The sequence below is a fragment of the Camelus dromedarius genome, chromosome 16 (genome assembly GCF_036321535.1).
Source record: "Camelus dromedarius isolate mCamDro1 chromosome 16, mCamDro1.pat, whole genome shotgun sequence".
NCBI lineage: Eukaryota > Metazoa > Chordata > Mammalia > Artiodactyla > Camelidae > Camelus > Camelus dromedarius.
The window spans coordinates 39,528,162-39,550,307 of record NC_087451.1 but is presented as its reverse complement, the minus strand read 5'-3'; the positions used below and the strand labels follow the sequence as shown (position 1 = coordinate 39,550,307).

The following is a 22,146-nucleotide window of genomic DNA, read 5'->3' as shown; positions in this document are numbered from 1 at the left end:
CCTCTGTTCTCTCAGGCATGATTGTTCTCAGGAACCCAGCTCCACCCTCCACTCAGGCCAGGGTTGATGAGATGCTGGTGGAAAGTTTCAAAAATGAAACCTCCAATTTCCTTTAGCAGAAATTCTGGCATTGAGGGTCATCCCACCTCAATTAAACTTGTGGGGTTCTTTCCCTCCCTCTTCTCTGATGAAAGAAATGTATACCAATATCACAGTATGAAATCACCGTCAATCGCTAAGTACCACCTATGTTAGAAGAGTCAGTGCCTGAGAAGTAACTTCTACCGTTAGAAGGGAAAAAAGGCCTTTTACAAACTGAAGGCTAAATAAGATGATTTGCTTCCAGACAGTGGTGGCCAGACAAGGAGGAAGTAGGGGTGACGGCAGCAGGCCCTGGATCTGGTCAGACTCCCAGTGATGGCCAGGTGTCGGGTTGGGAATGAGGACCACCACAGGCTGGGACCTGGAAAGCCTGAGCAAGGAGCACCTGGAGTAAGTTAATATTGAGGTTGGATGATGTTCTGGAAGAACGGGTACTTGGGCAGGGACCTGTCTTCCTCACAGAAAGGACACCTGTCCACAGGAATGCAAGAGACCAACAGGGCCAACCCTGGGTGGCAACAAGAATCAATAACCCAAGCGGCCCAGCCTGGTCACAGCTCTTGTCACTTCGGACCCCTTACCACTTCCTACTCTCCACTTCAGGCTGGGGGAAGCAAAACGTGTGGCTTTGCTTTGGCATACGTTTTGCAGAGTCATGAGTCAGAATCACAAGTCACTTCGGGTTGTAATTTAGAGACTCTGAGACCACTGGGTCCCTTGTTAAAATTCAGAGTCCCAGGTTTCATCCCCAGTAAGCCTGGGGCGGGGCCTAGGAACCAGCATTCAACACAATCTGGCATTTCTGCCGCCATGTTTCTATGTGTCTCTCTGGACAGTCAATGCTGCTTCTCAAAACTAAACCAAACTTTCATTCAATTCATTCTGACACGGGACGAATCCAGAGAGAGACGATCAGGTGGGTTTACATAAAGACAATACTTTTTAATTTTCCCACTGCAACTTCCCAGTTGGCCTGAATTAGAGGCACCTCCGTCACATCTCTCTCTGCTGAGAGGAGCACAAGGTCACCCCAACCAGTCATATTGTATCAAGCTTGTCCACGTAACTCTGATTTCTTTAACTTGATCAAAAAGGAGGAAGTTCTCTGAGCGACGCACCGCCCGGTTGCCACCCCGCCCGCTTTGCCCTCCTCCCCGACATCACTCAGGAGAATGTGTGGCCTCTTGAACAAACTGTTCTTTGGAGTCATTTTTTTTCCCTTGTGTCACATACAAGGCTCACTTACCGTTTTGAGGCTTGAATCTCCAAATCAAAACGCCATGTGGAAAAAAAGTTTTCTCGTGTTCCTCTTCTCCCTTTCAGTTCAAAAAGCAGCACTGGATTGCAAGAGAATGAGAAAAACAAATGGTAAGTTTGGTTTACTTCCCTCTCATACTAAAGCTGTTTTCACAGAAAGGGTGAGAGATGGCTGGCTGTAAACACAAGCATTCGTGAACAGGTTTTTCTATGCTTTGAGATGAACAACCAAAGAGGAAAGTCTTTTCCATTACCTACTGTTTAAAATGAAGTGATTTTTAGGGAGAGGGTTGGAAAATTTTTCCTGAGACTCAGAGACAAAATACTGAGATTGTTTTTTACAATGAAGTGGTTCTTTCTCTGTTGTTGTTTTTTAAATTAGAAAATAAACACACAATCATTGTAAAATAATTCAAGCAACATTAGAAATATATGCTGGGAGGCAGTTTATCTTCATAGAGCTAGCCTGTTGGGGTCCTAACGTTGGTTCTACCATTTTCTAGCTGGCAGCCTGGGCACTTGAGGAAACCCCTTTATGCTTAATTTCTATCCTCTGTGAAGTGGGGATAATAAAAGCGTCTCCCTGGGAGGGTGGTTGTCAGGACTGAGACAAGCACCTGATGAATGGTGAACCATCAGTGACTGCCAGCCTAGGTCGTTGTTACTATAAAATAACAAAAGTTCTGTTATATTCCCACCCCCCAGTCCCTTGCCCCTCTTCACTTCCAGAAGCAACCACTATTAACAGTCCTTTTCGTTTTGGTATCATAGTAAACAAACTCTTCTGTGACCTGTCCTTTTTCTAAATTAGCAATGTATCTCAGACATCTTTCTAGGAGGAAAATATAGATTTAGTTCTTCTTTTCAACAGCTGCATGGTATTTCATAATGGAACTCAGCCATAATTCACTGAACCATCCCCTTATTAGTTGCTCCATTTTTATTCTTTGTAATAGAAACAGTAGTGCGGTAAACATCCTTGTATGAAACATGCTTTGTGGACACATGAGCGTGAGAGCATTTCTGTAGGATAAAATCCTAGAAGTGAAATTGCTGGGTCCAAGGGCATGTCCATTTGAATTGTTACAGGTACTGCTCAGGTGCCTTCCCAGCATGCTGCGCCAGTGACCGCACAGATGGATGAGTGTGTTTCCCACCCTCTCTCTAACATGGATACAATTAGTTTTTGAATTTGTGTCAATCTGATGAGCACAAAATAACACCTCAGTGTTTTAATTGGTGGTTGCCTTATAACTCATAAAGCTGCGCATCTTTTTCATATTTATTGACCATGAAATCTCCAGCACTCTCATATAAAGGACATTTAGGGATCGCTATCTGGTTGGAAAGAGAGGGGAGATCTTATCTTGACATTGAGCTTACATAAGGCTGAGAAAACATCAATTGTCCAGATCAAAGAGTAGGAGGGAGGTTGGTGGCATTTTTGAGGAGCCTCAACCCCTCCTCCACTCAAGCCATCCCTCAGCCCCAGCATTGTTTCTTCTTCTGGGAATTATCTATTCATATTATTTGCCCATTTATTTGATTGTGTTTTGTTTAGTTATTAATCTGCTGTTGGCTTACGTATATAAAAAGAATCCTATGCTTTTATGTTTTAAGTATTTTCTTCTAGGCTGTCACTTGTCTTAATTTTGCCATAGAGAACTTTAAAGTTTTAAGATAGCTAATTTTTTCAGTCTTTTCTTTATGGCTCCTATTTTGTGTGCCTTGCTTGGAAGACCTTTTCCAAGCAGGTGATATGAAAACATTTCCTTATAGTCCTCTTAATTCTTTTATAATTTTATTTTTAATTAATTAATTAATTTTTATTTTGGGGGGAAGGTAATTAGGTTTATTTATTTAATGGAGGCACTGGGGATGGACCCCAGGACCTCGTGCATGCTAAGCGCGTCGTGCTCTACTACTGAGCTATACCCTCCCCTCTTTATAATTTTATTTTTTTACATTAGATATTCTGATGAGGGTTATTTCTTCCCTTAACATTTTTAAATAGTGAAATACAAGCACACAAGTGATCAGAGTATTGGGATTGTGGCAAAAAGACACAGGAGCCAGTTTCCCTATAGCCAAAAAATGAGACAATAAGAATAAAACACTTGCAATGGATCAAATATGTTTAAATATATGAGTTCATGATGATTCTTAAACAAAAATTAACAACAATAAAAGAAAAATACCTCACTGTTATAAGGTGCTAGGAAACCATTATTTTCAAAATTGGTCAACAATGGGAGAGAATCAAGCATCTATCCTGCCTTTTCTATGCAAACTCTACCGTGGAGTAACCAAAGAGTTGACAATGGGGTTTCTCTTCAGATAATTTTGGATAACAAATGAAGAAGGAATCATGCAATTAGTGTATCACCATTTTGCAACCTCTAATGAAATAATGCTTCTGGCTGAATACTGTCAAAGCCTGCTAACAAACAAAAAGAGAGATAATCAGACACAATGTGGCTCCTCATGGAAGGACACGCTACTGCCTATGATGCTTTCTTGCTAAAAAAAAAAAAAGCTAATCTGAATTTCATCAAGCCTCTGAACAGAAAACATGGACACCATGGAAATGTGATCAATAAAATCTAAACCATGGAAAACACTACAGAACAAACTTGCTATTTTCAACAAATAAACTGCAGGGGGGGAAAAAGAGATGGAAAAGTCTATCAGTGAAAAAAGATGTAAGAAACATATCAGCTAACTACAATGGACCATTCTGGATCCTACAAGAAAAATCAGACAACTGGGGAAATTTGAACACTAACTAGATTATCTGATGATATTTTAAAAATATTGTTAATTTTTAGGTGTCATAATGGTATTGTTTACTGAAGAACCCTGATCTTTTAGAGGTACAAACTATTATGTCCTTCAGCCAAAGATCACCAGGGACACACACGTAGTTGAACAAAGCTGGGTTTTGAGAGAAATTGCATACCATGCATGAGAACCGTGGGATGTCTCAGCAAGAGGGTGATGGAAAGGTCTTCCGGTAAGATTTGGACTTGTGTAAGGTGATGTTAGGAAGAGTCAAAGCAGCAGGCTTTACTCTGAATTGGATTCTTTCAGGAGGTAGATATTAACACTATGGTTGGGTATCAGTAATTCTTACCTAAAAGATAAGAGCAGCGCAAGGCAAAAGCTGTGACTGATAAAGAAGCAGCAGTCACTCCTATGGACTAGTTTAGAGGAAGATTGGGCCATTTTTGTGTCTGGACTATGTTCATGTCGTCATCTGTGTTCAGACGTGATTATGGAGTCAACTTGTTTTTGTCTCAATCCAACATGCTCACAGAGTGGCCTTGTCTGCAACTGGTGTCTAGCTATGAGTGGCAGCCAGTTCCTAGCCAGCGCAAAGGAGCTTGATAAGGCCACCCATCTCTCACCGGGGGGGTCTCTCTAGGTCCTAAGTTTTCCTCACGCATTGTTCAGCCTGCTGAACACCCTCCGCTCCCCATCTGTGGAAGCTTTGCCAGGAACAGAGGGTCTCCACAACCATGACCCACAAAATGTGGCTGGACAACCACTGAGTTACTATCAATGGATGTTAACAAGGACTTTCTTTGTGTTATTTTGTTTTCCAGAATTCCCTTCTCCAAATTTGCACTCAAAAATGAGTACAGTCGTGAGGGGTCAGAATGTATCTCTCTCTTGTTTCAGCGAGAACACATCACGACAGATCACCTATTCTTTGTTTCGGGGTGAGAAACACCTGGAAATCCAGGATAGAAAAGGTGAACCCATGACTTTAAACCTGAGGATCTCAGATGCCCAGGATTTGGGCCCCTACAAGTGCAAAGCCCAAGTTTCTAACTGTTTCAAATACAGTCGTGAGTTCAACTTCGTATTTGTTGGTAAGTAGAGTGCTTGTTACTCGGGGGGCCTGCGATTTGGGGGATTCTTTCCTGTCCCAGGATGCTCTCTCTGATCTGCTTGCTAACAGTCACTCAAGAGGCTGGAGAGTGTGTCACTGAGATATTATTTCTTAATAGTTCCATTTCACTTTCTCTCCCAAAGATTTTTGGCTATTTCCAATAATAAATAATAGGCTGATTGCCTAAGACAAAAAGTCTTGTATCAACAATTTGGGAAATTGTTGAGATCTTTTCTAGGATTTTCATTGTGTAGGCAAAAATGACTTTTTCTCTAATGATTCAAATAAGAAGTCTTAGAATCAACATTGGACCCGATGGCAAGGGTCTTCAAAGCCCCTTCCCACCTCCCTCCCTTTGCAGTGGCCATCGGCCAGCACTCTTCCCACCCAACCACATTTTATTATTTTTGTATTTTTCTCTCCCATCTTCCCACCCCAAGGCTCTCACAACCTAGCATCATTGGCCTCACCCATGAAGGTGACTTTGATAAGGTGACATTGTAGCTGGAGTTTTCTAAATGTGGGAGCCCTGGCTAACTGATCAAATCTTTTGAGTGATTCTCTGGATCTGTACTCTCCAGTACAGCAGCCACTAGCCACATGTTGTTATTTAAACTTAAATTCAAGTTAATTAAAATTAGATGAAATTAAAAATTCAGTTCCTCAGTCTCATTAGTCGCATTTCAATAGCCACAGTGTCTGGTGGTTGCTGTATCAGACAATACAGACAGGGAACATTTCCATCACTGCAGAAAATTCTATTGGATACCTCTGCTCTAGGTCAACCGTTCTCAGCTTTTTAGGTTATAACCACTGTAATAATCTAATGATAGCAATAGATACTTGCCCTGAGAAGTGCTCATGAGACTACAGATGTAAATTTCTGCATAGGACTTTAAGGGATACCATGGGCTCTGGATTAGAACCAACCACCTTCGGACAAATTTGACCACAATCTGAATAGAAGCCATAATTGTAAAAGAAATGTGAGAAGAAGAAGACCATACACAACGGTCTGGGATGTAGTGGGTTATGGGAGAGCCGTACCCTAGCTGATAATATTCTCCGGTGGTCAGGTTCCTGCTGGACTGGGCAGCCTGATATGGCAGGAAGAGCAACAGATTGGGCATTGGGGAACCTGTGTACCACTAGCTTCCTGTGTGAGGCTGAAGCCTTAAATCAATTGATTAAAAAAAACCCAAGTCTTCAGAAATAGACTCACAAACATAGAACACAGACTTATGGTTACCAAAGGGGAAAAGGGGGGAGGGGTAAATTAGGAGTTTGGGATTAACATATACAAACTATTATATATAAAAATAGATAAACAACAAGGACCTACTGTATAGCCCAGGGAACTGTATTCTGTATCTTGTAAGAACTTGTAATGGAAAAGAATCACTTTGCTGTACACCTGAAACACAACATGGGAAATCAACTATACTTTAATAATTTAAAAAAGGAATGAATGACTGAGTAAATGAAAACACTTTAACAAAGAATAGGATTTTCATATATGTTTATCTGCCTACTGATTGCAGATTAACTAGAGTTCAGTTTCAAACAGATTACATTTGAGGTGACCAGGAGCCCTCCAAGTGCATCATTTATAAGAGGCAGAAAAAATAATATGAGGATGGCACCAAGTGCAGGAGGAGGCAGAGAAGGAGGGAGAATCTGCCTGGAGGATTTAGGAAAAGTGTTATGGGGAAAGTGGCAACTGAATGAGCCTTAAAGAACTCCCTGAAGTTTAAAAAATATACTAATTTATTGAGTTACAACTCCCTTCCCTTGATCACCGTGATACTGTGATGCCCTTTACCAGGCCTTTTACAAACTCTCAGGGAAGTTTACATCTTTCCAGTCACCTTACACATCAATTCTTGTTCTAGTTTGAATCATCTTATCTCAGAGAGAAGTCCATGCTCTCTGCTCCTCGTGAATGTTTCAGTTCATCCTTGCTGAAAATTACAGGAGCTAGATTTCAGTTCCATAGGAAGACCATCCTATTGGTGCTGTTCCCAAACAAAGTTGCTCTCTGAGGCCATCAACACTGGGTACCACTCTGTTAAGGATGTTGCCACAGGGATTCCTGCTCAGGGGCGGGATGAAGCAAGAGGACTCTAAATTATTTTCTTTGATTTAACTTATATTATGGCCCCCATATTTCACTGTTTCTATGCCAAACTGATGTTGTTAAAAACAAAAGCATCTGCTTGGGAGTTGGCCCTGGCACTGCCGTTGACTAGTGGTGTGGCCTCTCTGAATCACAGTTGGCTCATCTGTGGAATGGGAATGATGCTGTTGACCTTGTAGTCCTGCTGTGAAGTGAAATGAGATAATCTGAGTAGGGACCGCAACACCTGACGGATACTCAACAATTATCCTTCTTTTCCTGGAATACTGTTTTATTAATGAATTAGAAAATAAATTATTTGCTGGATTCTCCCATGAAGTAGGGTATGATCTGACAGAGCCTACCAAGCCCACTCACTTCTGGTCAAGAATTTCCCTTGAATCTATTCATCAGTGTTACTTCCTACTTTGGGGAGGAAGTGGAAGATAGTTGCACAGCTGAATTCTATAAATGACTACTGTTAGAAAAGATAATATTTTTAGATTTCTTTGATTAAAAAAACACTGTAATTCTATAATTATTGGGAACAAAAGCACCTCTCAACTACATACTTAGAACGAGACCTTTGACAAAATTATACTTACTGTCAACCATAAACAAATTGTGAATTCTGATGAAAGGCAAGTTTGTGCTCTGATTCCTCAAAGCAGAGAGATGCCCTCAACCTTCTGGCTTTCTCAGAACCTGGCTCATGCCACACTGCATGGGGTTAACCACATACCCATTGATCTTCCCCAGTGGAGCTTCCTGTGAGCTTCTTGACTTCTCCAGAGGGGTGTCACCCATCTTTGGGTCAACAGCCAAATAGAGTAGGGGGTCCATCCATGTTTGTGGACTGAGTGAGTGAACCCAATCTGCTTATCCATTAAACATACGTTTTCATTTTTCTAGACCCAGTGACTGCACCAGTACTGAACATTAGTGTCATTCAAACAAAAACAGATCAATATATAATGCTGCGATGCATCTCATTCAATGGCTCTCTGCCCATCAATTATACTTTCTTTGAAAAAAACATCACCATATCACCAGCTATTTCCAAGGATGTAAGGGAGCCTGCCGAATTTAACTTAACCAACAATAACAGTGGAGAAGGGAAAGAGTATAAGTGTGAAGCTAAAAACACATTGCCTGACCATGCGAAATACAGTCAACCTGTCACCATACCCTCAACAGGTAAGAGCTACCTGAACTCTTTCAACAGGGTCTGGATTTGCTTCCAGAAACTGCAGCTACTTCTCTGCCCACCCACTTTCCACTTTACCCACCTGCTTCTAAGTGCCTTTCCTTCTGTAGGGTCCACATGCTCTGATGGGGTTGCTTTCTGCCGTAAAGGAACCATAGAAAAGCCTCGAAGTTGGGGCAGGAAGGGACCTCGTACTAAGACTTCCTGCCTTGACTTTCCCCTGCACAAGTTCTAAGCAGTCACATTAGACTTTGCATCTCTCGTGAAGCTACTGGGTCTTGATGTTTTTTGCTTTTTTTTTTTTTTAATCATTTTTTATTGATTTCTAACACCTGTACCCACCCACTTGGCTATTTATTGCCCCATTGTAAATGCTTAGTAAGTCTAGGCTTCCAGTGCGTCCTTAGCTTGGTGGCAAGAAGGGTGCCCAGCCTTGGATTTTGGGAGACACTACTCTGGTGCGTCTTAGCCATGTGCCTTCCCATAATCTTCCCAGAAGCCATGGGGATGTGCCCACCTGGACCCTATGTCCCCACTTTTCTGTGTCTCACTCTGGGTACCTAGACCCCAATTCCCTACCAATCAGATCAGAACCAAACTTCCAGGGCCTGCACAAGTCTCTTTCCCAGCTCATCCTCCCAAGGGTGGACCACAGTGAGGGACCACTGTTGGAGGGGGTTGAGGGGCGGCATTTGGCCATGCAGGCTGGTGGGGGGTCCACATGTACGTGGGACCCCTTAGGGTACAGGTCAGAGCCTGGGTGGGAAGTGGGGAGGCCGGGGCTGGGGCTGGCTCTCTCTGTAATGCCATCTTGCAGCATAGAATTTATGAGGAGTCTGAGAATTCTTGATTTAAACCAGTCTTATGAAGGGACATTGGGTCAAGAAAGGAGAAAGAACAAAAATTAGGTAAACAAGGGTAATAGGTATGCTTCGGCATTGAACACTTCACCTGGCCTCATCCTCAGAAGAACAGAGCCCACACCTGGGAGTTCAGTAAGTTCTAACAAGTGAGGTGGCCTGTTGGAGTCAGGCTCCAGAGTCAGGCTTTTGACTACAAATCACAGCCCTTCCATTCACTAGCTGTGTGACCTTAGGAAAGTCACTTAACCTCTCTGATTACTCTACTTAATTATAAAATGGGAGTAATACCAATGAGATAAATAAGGCAATGCCTGTAAGGTGCTTAACACAATGTCTGCATATAGTTAATACTCAACAAGTAGTAGCTGTTTGAGTGACATAAATCATGCCAAGATGATTAAAGGTTTTACCCAATAAATGGCCAGGCTGTTCTGAGGCTTATGACCCTAACAACATAGCCAGTAATCCGTCTGCTAAGTGCTGTGCTGCTTTTCTCTTCCTCACATGTGACCCCTGTGGACCTTCTTGCCTTAAGAAATTCTCATCAAGAGTTGCAGGTCTCCACAGCAGAACAGGGACCCGGGGTGCACGATATGCTGGTTCATGTGGGAGACGGTGGTGATTGCCCTTTCCAGGACATTTCACAGTTGAATGTCGTTGGAAAAGAAAGCTATGCAGTGACCAGTGAATGCTGTCTTCTTCTAGGTGGAGACAGCTGTCCTCTCTGCCTGCAGCTACTGCTTCCGGGGTTACTACTGGTGCTAATGGTAATAATCCTAATCCTGGCATTGTGGATGCTACCAAAGTACAAAGCAAGTAAGTGTCATGGGAGCTTTTCCACTCTTTCCCCTGCGTTTTGGATACGGACAGAAAAGGGAATTAGAAATGAGATGTTAAGAAAATGAAAAGAGGCAAAAGGAGAAGGTAGTGAAGGACTTCCTCTGGCTGGTTTACTTATAGCCTAGTTCTCTTTTCTCTGGTGAAGGCTTCCTTATTGAGATTGTTCGTGGGTGTGTGACCTGTGCAGTCACACAGGGCTCCATGCTAGGGAGAGGGTTTAATGTTCTGTTGCTGTTTTGAAATTCTTAGCACATGTTTTTCACTTTTTAAAAAATTATTTTTTTAAACATGGTAAAATATGCACAACACTAAAATTTACCATTGTAGCCACTGCTAGATATACAGTTCAGTGGCATTAAGTACATTCGTAGTTTGTGCAACCATTGCCATCCGTCCATTTCTTTTCATCTTGCAAAACTGAAACTCTGTACCCGTTCAACAGTAACTCCCCATCCATTTCTCCCTCCTCTCAGTCCCTGGCAGCTACCATTCTACTTTCCATGAACTTGACTACTTTAGAAATCTCATAATAAATGGAATCATATAGTATTTGTCCTTTTGTAACTGGCTTATTTCACTTAGCACAATGTCCTCAAGATTCATCAGTGTTGTATATATGTCAGAATTTCCTTCATTTTTAAAGCTGAATAATATTCCATTATACACGTACACATTCATACACACACATATGGATGTATATACACACACACTTTATTTATCCATTCATCCATCAATGGACTCGGGTTGCTTCCGCTTTTTGGCTATTGTGACTAGTACTGCTTTGAACGTGGGTGTACAAATCTCAATAATTTTTTAACAAGAGGCCCCACAGTTTCATTTTGCACGAAGCCTGCATGTGTCCTGATGGCCAGAACTTTGCTTTGTATTTTTTAGCGTCCTCACTGGGTCTGCCACTTGGGGGGAAGCTCAGTACATGAAGAGAGACAAGAGCTTCATTCCTTTCTGCCCCGCCTTAAGTGCTGCATTAAGTCCCATTTACTACTTTTCACAATTCACATCTTACGACCCCTAGTTAAGATTTCAAAGTGGCCTTTACATTTGGCACACAAGTATGGAGGAATATTGAGGTCTGCACAAAAGACAGCTGGGGTCTCAGCACCGGCACCTGCCAGCGAGCCAAGGGGCATGAGCCAAGGGGGCTCCTTTCCCTGCTTGAGCCTTAGCGTTCTGACCTCTAGAATGGGGCTATGGGGGAGATACTGTCAGAACTGGGGAGAGAACTAAGTGATAAATGTTCAGCTCTTGGTCTTCTTCCATCTCTAGAGGGTCCTAATTCAGAGAAGGCAGGGACTCAATTGACAGAAAACCTAAAAATAGATGTCAAAATGTATACATCTTATACATTAAAACTTCTTTTTGTAACATAAAGCATTTTTTAAATGAAATTAACTTACAACACTATGTTAGTTCAAGGTGCACAACAGTGCTTCAAATTTCTATTACAAAGTGACCACCATAAGTCTAGTTATCATCTGTCACCATACAAAGATATTACAGTATTATTGACTATCTTCCCCAGGCTGTACATTTCATCCCTGTGACTCATTTATTTTGTAACTTGAGGTTTGTATCTCTTAATCTCCCTCACCTATTTCACTTGCCTCAGACCCATTCCCCTCCTCTCTGGCAACCACTGGCTTGCTCTCTGTTATCTATGAATCTGTTTCTGTTTTATGTTTGTTCATTTGTTTTCTTTTTCAGAGTCTACATATAAACGAAATCACATGGTGCTTATCTTTTTCTGTCTGATTTATTTCACTTAGCATAATACCCTCTAGGTCCATGCATGTTGCTGGAAATGGCAATATTTCATTCTTTTTTATGGCTGAATAGTATTCCATTGTATACAGATATCACATCTTCTTTATTCATCTGTTGATGGACACTTTCATTGCTTCCATAGCTTGGCTGTTGTAAATAATGCTGCAATGAACATAGGTGTGCATATATCTTTTTTAATTAGTGTTTTTGTTTTCTTCAGAAAAATACCCAGAAGTGGAATTGCTGGATTATATTTTTAATTTTTTTGAGGAACCTCCATACTGTATTACACAGTTGGAAGCATCGATTTACACTCCCACCAACAGTGCACGAGAGTTTCCTTTCCTCCACATCCTTGCCAGCACTTGCTATTTCTTATCTTTTTGATGGTAACCATTCTGACTGGTGTGAGGAGATATCTCATTGTGGTTTTGATTTGTATTTCCCTGATGATTAGTGATGTTGAGCATCTTTTCATGTGCCTGTTGGCCATCTGTGTGTCTTATTTAGAAAATGTCTATACAGGTCCTCTGCCTGTTTTTTAATTGGGTGTTTTTTTTTTTTTTTTGATGTTCAGTTGCATAAGTTTCTTTGTACATTTTGGATATTAATCCCTTACCAGGCATATCATTTGTAAATATCTTATCCCATTCAGTAGGCTGCCTTTTGTTTTGTTGATGGTTTCCTTCACTGTGCAAGTTTGATGTAGTTCCATTTGTTTATTTTTGCTTTTGTTTCCCTTAACACCACTGTCAAGGAGCATACTCCTATTTTTCTTTTAGGTGTTCTATGGTTTCCGATCTTACATTTAGGTCTTAAATCCATTTTGAGTTTATTTTTGTGGATGGTATGAGAAAGTAGTTCAGTTTGATTCTGCACATGTCCAGTTTTCCCAACACCATTTATTGACGAGACTGTCTTTTCCCCATCATATATTCTTATCTCTTTTGTTGTAGATTAATTGACCAGAGAAGTGTGGACTCATTTCTGGGCCCTCTATCCTGTTGCATTGATCTATGTGTCTGTTTTTGTGCCAGTACCATACTGTGTTGATTACTGTAGCTTTGTAGTATAGTTAGAAATGAGGGAGCATGATACCTCCAGCTTTGTTCTTCTTTCTCAGGATTGTTTTGGCTATTCAAGTTCTTTTGTGTTTCCATATAAAATGTAGAATTATTTGTCCTAATTCTGTGAAAAATCCCACTGATAATTTGACAGAGATTGCACTGAACTTGTGGATTACCTTGGGGCATATGGTCATTTTAACAGTATTAATTCTTCCAATCCATGAATATGATATATCTTTCCATTTGTTTGTGTCATCTTCAATTTCTTTCACTAGTGTCTTATAGTTTTCTAAGTACAGTTCTTTTACCTCCTTGGTTAGATTTATTCCTAGGTATTTTATTCTTTTTGGTGCAACTGCAAATGGGATCATTTTCTTCATTTCTCTTTCTGACAGTTCATTATTGGTGTATAGAAATGCAACAGATTTCTGCATATTAATTTTGTATCCTGAAACTTTACTGAATTCATTTATTAGTTCTAATAGTCTTTAGGTGGTGTTTTTAGGATTTTCTATATATAGTATCATGTCATCTGCAAACAGTGACAAGTTTTATATTTTTCGTTCCAATTTGGATTCCTTTTTTCTTCTTGTCTGATTGCTGTGACTAGGACTCCCAATACTATGCTGAATAAAAGTGGTGAGAGTGAGCATCCTTGTCTCGTTCCTGATTTTAAAGGAAATGCTTTCTCCTTTTCACCATTGAGTATGATGTTAGCCATGGGCTTGTTATATGTGGCCTTTATTATGTTGAGGTATGTTCCTTCTATACCCACATTGTTGAGAGTTTTTTTATTATAAACGGATGCTGAATTTTGTCAAAAGCTTTTTTTGCATCTATTGAGATGATCTTATGATTTTTATTCAACTTGTTAATGTGGTGTTATCACATTGATTGATTTGTGGATACTGAATCATCCTTGCATCCCTAGGATAAATCTCATTTGATCATGGTGTATGATCCTTTTAATGTATTGTTGAATTTGGTTTGCTAACATTTTGTTGAGGGTTTTTGCATCTATGTTCATCAGTGATATTTGCCTGTAATTTTCTTTTTTCTGTGGTTTCTTTACCTGGTTTTGATATCAGGGTGATGCTGGCCTCGAAGAATGAGTTTGGAAGCATTCCTTCCTCTTCAGTGTTTTGTAGAATTCACCTGTGAAGCCATCTGGTCCTGGACTTTTGTTGGGAGTTTTTTGATTACTGACTCAATTTCATATTGAATGGTAATTGGTCTGTTCATATTTTCTATTTCTTCTTGATTCAGTCTTGGGAGATTGTACATCTTTAGGAATTTATCCATTTCTTCTACATTGTCTATTTTATTGGCATATAATTGTTTGTAGTAATCTCTTAATGATCCTTCGTATTTCTGTGGTGTCCAGTTGTAACTTCTTTTTCTTTTCTGATTTTATTTGAGCCTTCTTTTTTCTTGTTGAATCTAGCTAAAGGTTTATTAATTTTGTTTGGCTTTTCATAGAACCATCTCTTAGTTCCATTGACCTTTTATATTGTTTACTTTTTGTCTCTATTTCACTTATTTCTGCTCTGATCTTTATTATTCCTTTCCTTTCCACTAACTTTGGGTTTTGTTTGTTCTTTTTCTTCTAGTTCCTTTAGATGTAAGATTAGGTTGTGTATTTGAGATTTTCCTTATTTCCTGAGGTAGTCTTGTATTGCAAATTCCCTCTTAGAACTGCTTTTCCTGAGCCCCTTAGATTTTGGATCATTGTGCTTCCATTTTCATGTGTCTCCAGGTATTTATTTCCTCTTTAATGTCTTCAGTAACTTATTGATTGTTTAGTAGCATATTGTTTAGCCTCCATGTGTTTGTTGTGTTTTTTTCTTCCAGTTTTTTTCTTGCAGTTGATTTCTAGTCTTATACTGCTGTGGTCGGAAAAGATGTATGATATGATTTCAATCTTAAATGTATGGCATCTCATACATTTTTAAGACCTGTCTCCTCTTCCTACATAAAGCCTGGGGTCATACAAAAAGTGAAATTAACATTCTTAAGTACTGGCCAGGGCTAAACAGAACTCAGCTGGGTAATTTACTACCTCTTGCAGATATACACAGCTTTTTTTTATAGGTTATTCTTTTCAGCAAAGGAAAGAAAATGTGTCTCTGACCATCTCAAGCATAATCTGATAGGCAAAGGGTGTCATGTGCAGCGCTGGGAAAATAAATCAGAAGGGCTCCTGCCTTAGAGAAGCAGATGACATTGACTCTTTGCTGAGCCTATGTTTCTCTTTCAACAGGCAATAGCTTAGGCCACTGGAGCAGGTCATTCTTTCTTTCAGATCTTTGGGGAATTCTGCTTCTTGGCAGAGGAGATGAGAAAAAAATGTGGCTGAATTGGTTTAATTTAATAACTCTCCATCAATTTATGTAGGAAAAGCTATGAAAGACAATGTACCCAGAGACTACGGAAATAGACCCATGGAAATTGGAATATACGCAAATATCTGTGAAAACCAAGCAGGTGAGAGAACTTTTTGGAGTATTTTGGTTGGTTTAGGTTTTTCTTTTTCTTTAAAGGTCATACAGACATATGGGTAAAAAAATTGAAGAAGCAGAGTATAGTGCTTCCCTCCCACCCCTGACTGCCAATCCCACTTTCCAAGGGCAACAGTTTTTTAAATCCTTCTACAGACATTTCATGTGTTTGTTAGCATCTAAATAAATGGTAGTAATGGTAGCATGTCATAGATATGCCATTCTACACCGTGATTTTTTCACTTAATTACATATCTTGGGAGATTTTTTTTCTATCAGTTCAGAATGATCCACACTGTGTTCTAATTTCTTTTATGATCACCTCTTAAAGCTGGCATCATTTGCTGCTTTATGGTAAACAGACCCAGGGCATTGGCCAACAATGAGAACAATCCCAGCCAGTGTTGACTGAGCGCTGGCCATGTACCAGGCACAGTGCTAAGCAACTTATCTGCCCTGTCTGGTGCAAACACCACTAATCCCAATTTATACCATTCCCATTTTACAGGTGAGGAATCTGTGCCTGGCTTAGAACCAAAGCAATCTGTTCCCATAGCCGAAGATGGTAAGTCCTCTCTGCAAAGTCCAGAGGCTACAGGCCATTGTGAGGGTAGCTGGCTAAGCCACTGCCTTCAAGTGATCAGAGATTTGGATTATAGGCCCAAGAACTCTGTTTCTTGTCTTTTACCCAGGGACTGGACACTCCCAGGAGATACATTATGTCACCCCTGTGTTCAGGCAGGTGGCACCAAGAGATCAGGGTGAGCCACAGTTTGGGATAAGAGATGCTATCAAAATGGGACAGTGGTCTCTGTGAGGCCACCATACTCCCAGGCTTTAGGAACCCAAGGTTGGGGTGGTTGGGGACAATATGCACACCCCAAGAAACCAATAGCAACCAGTACCATGGCTCCTAACACATTTCATCAGATGAGTGGGTGGGGAGGAAGGAAGGGTGTGGTGGGGAGAGTATCATATAAAAAATCCAGAGAGGAGGATGTAGGTGCACTTCTAAACCATTTTCAAGAATAAATTATTGAATATAGTCCAGGAAAAAAAACCAGTTAATGCTTGGTTCTGTCAGGCCCAACTATCAGCTACTAAAATAGAATTTTTTAAGAGCTTCTGTGGATATGTATCCTAAGTTTACTGAATTATTTTGTCTTTTACATTTCAGAAGCCTGTAATGACTGTAAAACTAGATATGTCTATTCTGAACTCATTTTCTGAGATTTAAAGATACAAACTACAACTCAGGGTAAGATGCTTTTCATAAAGCTGATTTACATAAAGAAAAAGTAAACTTGTTTGACACTTTAAAATGTTTCGCCTGGTTACTGAAAGTGACTTACTGTTTTTCACGTTTAAACACTGTTCCTTTGGCTCATTCAGGTACATCCAACGCTGTCATCAGACAACAGTTTTGTCCGGTGCAATCATGACTGATGACAGGTTTTAAATGCTTTTGCTATTTTTAGGCATGAACCATTTTCCCCGCTCCCACATCATTTAGTAAAGAATCATTGTTAGACCACTGTGCTCTTCACAAATGCATCCGGGAAGCATTACAATGATCATCTTTTGGTTCCCCCATCCCCAGGTCCACTGAAGATTTAGAAGGAAACACACAAAGCAAAAACCATGTCTAAATTCTAAAGCAAAAACTGGTGATCTTCAAAAAGCATCTGAAAAAAACAGCACCTGTACTCACCATGGAGGAAGGCAAGATTATTCAACGAGTACACATTTATTATCCACTGCCATTAAAATTTGCTCTCAGCTGTTGGAAGCCTGCAAAAATATGTATATTGATTTCCGTGGACGTTCTCAGTCCTCAAGATTTAGCTCATTGTCAAAGGTGTGCCTTCATGTGATGCATTTCCCATCAGTGTTCTGTGGACAGAGGACAGCCCAGGGTTGAGTTGTGGGAATAAAGAGAATGGGTTCGTTTCCTGGGACTGTTGTAATAAATTACCACAAAATGGTGGCTTACAACAGAAATTTATTTTCTCATAGTTCCAGAGGCCAGAAATCTAAAACCAAGGTGTCAGCAGGGCTGTGCTCCCTCTGAAGGCTCTGGGGGAGAAGTCTTGCTTGCCTCTTCCAGTTTCTGGTGGCTTCTGGTGCTTCTTGGCTTGCGGCAGCATCACTCCAATCTCTGCCTTTTCTTCACATGGCCTTCTCTCCCTCTCCCTTTCTCTTATAAAGACACTGGTCAGCAGATTTAGGAACCACGCAGATAATCCAGGGTGACCTCATTTTGAGATCCTTAACTTCATTACATCTGCAAAGACCCTTTTTCCAAATAAGGTGATAGTCATAGGTTCCAGGAGTTACAACTTATCTTTTGGGGGAACCACCATTCAGCCTACTACAGGGGACAAAATAATTTCTGGTTTGAATCTCTCAACCTAGGAGTCATAAGTAAAGTCCAATAAAAACCAGGAGGCATTTCTGGGGTTCCAGACAAACAAAATAACTTGGCCCAAATTTTTCTGCTTGGCTCTTCTTGTGGGGGGTTGCCTGAACCTGTCTTACGTCTTCCCAACAATGGATCTCTGACTAGAAAAATCATAGCTTTCAGCTATTAGACACTAACTCTGTGTAACATCCTACAAGGCCAATATTATCAATTTGCTTTTACAGGTAAGGAAACTTAGGCTCAGATGGGGTAATTTATTTTACAAGGTCACCCCCAGCCTGGTAAGTGGTTGAACTGGGACTTAAATCCTAGCAAAGAACTGCAGAAGCACTAGCTATGGGAATGCATCTTCGGGGGGAAGGGATACTGCACACACAGGTCCAGATGAATCTGAGGAATGTGTTGTCATAAAGCAGCATTCGTGAGCATATTTTCCCCCTTTTCTCTGTTGATACATTTATTTGGAGGAAATCGGTATATCACAGAGGCTAAGAGTGTAGGGGCTCTGGAGTCAGACTGAGCATAATCCAGGCTTAGTCTTGTACTAACTGTGTCACTCTGGGTAAGTTACTTAAACTCTCTGGGCTTCAGTTTCCTCATTTGAAGGGATGTGGGGGAGGAGGAGGAGGGAGAGAAATAATATCTACACCATGGAGCTGCTGTGAGAATTAACTCAGGTAGTGAAGATAAAAGGCTTGGAACAGGGCAGGGCACAAAATAAGAACTGAAAAAGTCTAGCTATTCATAATATGATGGTGCTTACCCTGAGTCATACTAACTGGCTGCTTTCCTTAGAAATCTTTAAGTCTTTGGGGCCATAAACTTAACAACTTGACCACCATTAGCTTCTTCATGTCTTAACCTGAGAGTCTTCCTGAAGCAGAGCCTGAGGCAAGAATTGGGTGCAAATGGTTTCTATGAGAGGTCATTCAAGGGAACAGGAGTGAGGGCTCAGGGAGAGTGAAACAGAGGGAAAGAAGCCAATGCAAGGGGTGGGGAGGGGCTCGCAAATTACTGACTATAACACCAGTAACTGGATTTGATCCTATTAAACCTTCTGAGGTCTTGAAGTCCAGAATGCCCCTGGGTTTCACAGCATGCCCTGAATCGACAGCCTCTCATTTTCTCTTTGCAAATCTTCTAAAGCAGTTAGTAGAAGCCAACCAACTCCACCATCCGTATCATTACCATGCCTCATGCCTTTCAAGTGCTAGGACTGTTGCATAACCTGGAGTTTCATGATCTACCCCTGCCCCCTGCCCCACTGCAGGAGAAAGTCTTAGTAATTGTGAATCAGTGGCATCTAAGGGTTATCTCCACTGCTCTTTATCACCAGCAACAGAGTCCTTGTTGCCATTCATCCCGGAAGTAATTCCATTTCCAAGGGTTGCTTTCTAGGGTCTTCTGATATTTTGTCTTATCCTGAGCCAGCCTTGAAAGCAAAGCCTGAGAAAAGGCCTTCAGTGGAACAGAAGGGGCATGAGGGAACAGGCATGAGGGACTGGAGGAAAAGCCAGTCAAGGGTGTAAGGTTGAGTTAGGCACTGCGGTGGGCAACTGGGGGCTTGATCCTACTGGCACCATATGAGGAGTGAAAAGATGTCTCTAGAATTGTCCACTGGAGGACTGATAGTGAGAAGCATTTATCCTCAGCTTCCATCCCCCATTGGCTGAGGGCTGCCCAAGGAGGCAATGCTTACCCCCCCCTTTTTTTTTTTCATGGGGGAAGGTAATTAGATTTATTTATTTAATGGAGATACTGGGAATTGAACCCAGGACCTCATGCATGCTAAGCATGCACTCTACCACTTGAGCTATACCCTCCCCTTCTTCCCCCACTTCTAGGCTGTGCATGTGGGCATTCCAAGTGGGCTTCCACTGGCATCTCTCCCAGGGCACTGAAAAGCCCCGGGCAGAAAATGTTGGATATGTGTTGTACACTTGAAGCAGGAAACTGTCAACACAAAGTGAGTGAGGCCTCAGATGCAGGTGAGGCCCAGAGGATGTGGTTGGTGGCTGCTATGCCCTCTCTCATTTCCTTTGTAACAACTATAACAACAAAAGTAGTAACTGCCATGGGCTGAGCACATACCAGGTTCCAGGTACTGTTAAGTGCTTTGTGTACTTATCCTCATGTAGTCCTCACTCACCTCGACTTACTGTGGCTACCCTCTGCACAGAAATTCAGCCCCATGGTTTTGGATTAAATTGTTTAGAAGAGGAAGAAGAGGAAAAGGAATGGGAAGAGGATCTAATGAGTTCTCGTTTCAATAGTTAGGTTTTTTTTATGTCTAGAAGTTTCACTTTGGTTTTTTTACAAATCCACATATTCTTTAAATTTTTTTTTTTGTTGTGAAATAGAGCATACACTATCTGGAAATGCACACAAATATCTATCTACAGCTTGATAAATTATATCAAGTGAACACCAGTGATGAAATATTGCCAGCAGCACAGAAACCTTCTGCATGGCTCTTCCCAATCACAACCCCATCTCCCCAGCTTAACTCCTCTTTTACGGGAATCACACCTTTACTTTTCTTTATAGTTTTATTACCTAACTATGCATTCCTAGGCACCACTTTAAGTTTTGCCTGTTTTTGAATTTAAATAAATGGAATTGTATAGCATTTATTCTTCTGTCTGGCTCTTTTTGCTCAACCTTGTATCTGTGAGATTTATTCTTGTTGCTGCATCTAGTTGTAATTCATGTCTTTTCCTTGCTAAATAGTACTCCTGTGTCTGAATATACTATAATATATCTATTCTACAGCTGACAGACATTTGGGTTGTTGTCAGCTTGGGTCTATTAATGCAGCTATGCCCTTATGCTACGAATGCAGCTCCTGGTTCCCATGTGTACGCAATTATGTTGATTATACATAGGAGTAGAAGTACTGGGAAATGGGGGACGTTTATCTCCAGTCCAAGTAGATAATGCCATCTTTTCTTCTAAAGTCGGTTTACCACCTTTCTATTCCCATGAGCAGTTGGACGTTCCCATTCCCTGACATCTTCACCAACGCTGGCACTGCGGTTTTAGTTTAACCATTCTTGTGGGTATCTCGTAGCATCGCACTGGGATTTTAATTTGCATCTCCCGATGACTAATAAGGCTAGGCAACTTTTCCTATATTCATAGGTCATTTGGATCTCTTCTTTTATGAAATGCTTATTTTGAGGTACCAAGTCTGTTTTTCTACTGAGCTGTTTTGACTTTTTCTTATTTTTTTAATAGTCGTCCTCCTACTCTGTACCTTGATTTTTCATTTTCTTAATGGTACCTTTTGATGAAATTTTAAGGACTTAATGTGTCTGCCTTTTCCTTTATGATTATTGTTTTTTTGTGTATATATGTCCACATGAAGAAATATTTTCTCAATTTGAGGTCACACAAGTATTACCCTACATTACTACCTACTCAAGGCTTATTTAGTTGATTTTCAAATTTCAGGTTCCATCCATTTGGAATTGTTTGTGATGTGAAATTGGCATCATATTTCCTTCCCCTCCCCTGAATGGATATACCCCGTTGCTCCAGCACTATTTACTGAAAAGACTGTCCTTTCCCGACTAAAATGTAGTGTCATCTTTGTCACAAATCAAATGTTCATATCCATGTGGGTTTCTTTCTGGGCTTTGGATTCTGCTTCATTGTTCATCTGTCTCTTGTGTCAATACCATACTCAGCTTTCCAATACACTGTGATAACTGGAGGAGCGATTTTCCCACCTTGTTCTTTGTGAGGATGTCTTAGCTACTCTTGACCTTCTGCATTTCCATATAAATTTTAGAGTCTGCTTGTTATTGTCTTAAAGAAAAAAAAATTAACACAGTAGTGATTTTGATTGACATTGTATTGAATTTGTAGATCAATTTGAGGAGAAATAACATTTTAACAATACTGAGTTTTCCAAACTACAAGTATCTCAACATTTGTTTATGCCTTCTTCAGTTCTCTCAATAGCAGTTTATCATTTTCTGCATAAACATCTCGCACATCTTTTGTTAGATTTAGTCCTAAGTACTTGATATTCTGATGCTATGGTAAGTTGTATTTTTCCTTCATGTTGTTTATATGTAGAAACACAACCATTT

The 22,146-nt window shown here is 40.7% G+C and overlaps 2 protein-coding genes across 7 annotated transcripts in view; one reads left to right on the top strand and one right to left on the bottom strand.

Moving 5' to 3' along the window:
- Positions 1 to 1,274: 1,274 nt before the first annotated feature.
- On the top strand, positions 1,275 to 20,678 carry MILR1 (mast cell immunoglobulin like receptor 1). Of its 3 annotated transcripts, XM_010983988.3 has the most exons (9): positions 1,275 to 1,470; positions 4,965 to 5,234; positions 8,283 to 8,567; positions 10,146 to 10,256; positions 15,524 to 15,613; positions 16,136 to 16,192; positions 16,320 to 16,388; positions 16,805 to 16,885; positions 17,228 to 20,678. In XM_010983988.3, the coding sequence occupies exons 1-8, from the start codon at positions 1,275 to 1,277 to the stop codon at positions 16,855 to 16,857; spliced, it is 1,131 nt and encodes a 376-aa protein (XP_010982290.2). In that variant the 3' UTR covers positions 16,858 to 16,885; positions 17,228 to 20,678. The 3 variants fall into 3 exon arrangements, with proteins under 3 accessions (XP_010982290.2, XP_031324764.1, XP_064351731.1); XM_031468904.2 differs by lacking the exon at positions 16,320 to 16,388; XM_064495661.1 differs by lacking the exons at positions 16,320 to 16,388; positions 16,805 to 16,885.
- The window catches only part of POLG2 (DNA polymerase gamma 2, accessory subunit), a 41,478-nt gene continuing 20,652 nt past the window's right edge, over positions 1,321 to 22,146 (bottom strand). For 2 of the 4 annotated variants that reach the window (XM_064495660.1, XM_064495658.1), the window contains 2 exons: positions 6,597 to 6,668; positions 1,321 to 1,439 (listed from right to left, as the gene is read on the bottom strand). In XM_064495660.1, coding sequence (XP_064351730.1) covers positions 1,422 to 1,439; positions 6,597 to 6,668 — 90 coding nt within the window. In that variant the 3' untranslated portion in view covers positions 1,321 to 1,421. Of the gene's footprint in view, positions 1,440 to 6,596; positions 6,669 to 22,146 lie in introns of those variants that run through there. The other 2 variants (XM_031468902.2, XM_064495659.1) reach the window with 2 other exon arrangements.

What these genes read in the sequence shown, in the direction of transcription:
- MILR1 (XM_010983988.3), top strand. Translation starts at nt 1,275, where the DNA reads ATGTGTGGCCTCTTGAACAAACTGTTCTTTGGAGTCATTTTTTTTCCC. An exon ending in GAGAATGAGAAAAACAAATG is followed by an intron (nt 1,471 to 4,964) that starts GTAAGTTTGGTT and finishes TTTGTTTTCCAG; the next exon opens with AATTCCCTTCTCCAAATTTG. An exon ending in TATCTGTGAAAACCAAGCAG is followed by an intron (nt 15,614 to 16,135) that starts GTGAGAGAACTT and finishes CCCATTTTACAG; the next exon opens with GTGAGGAATCTGTGCCTGGC.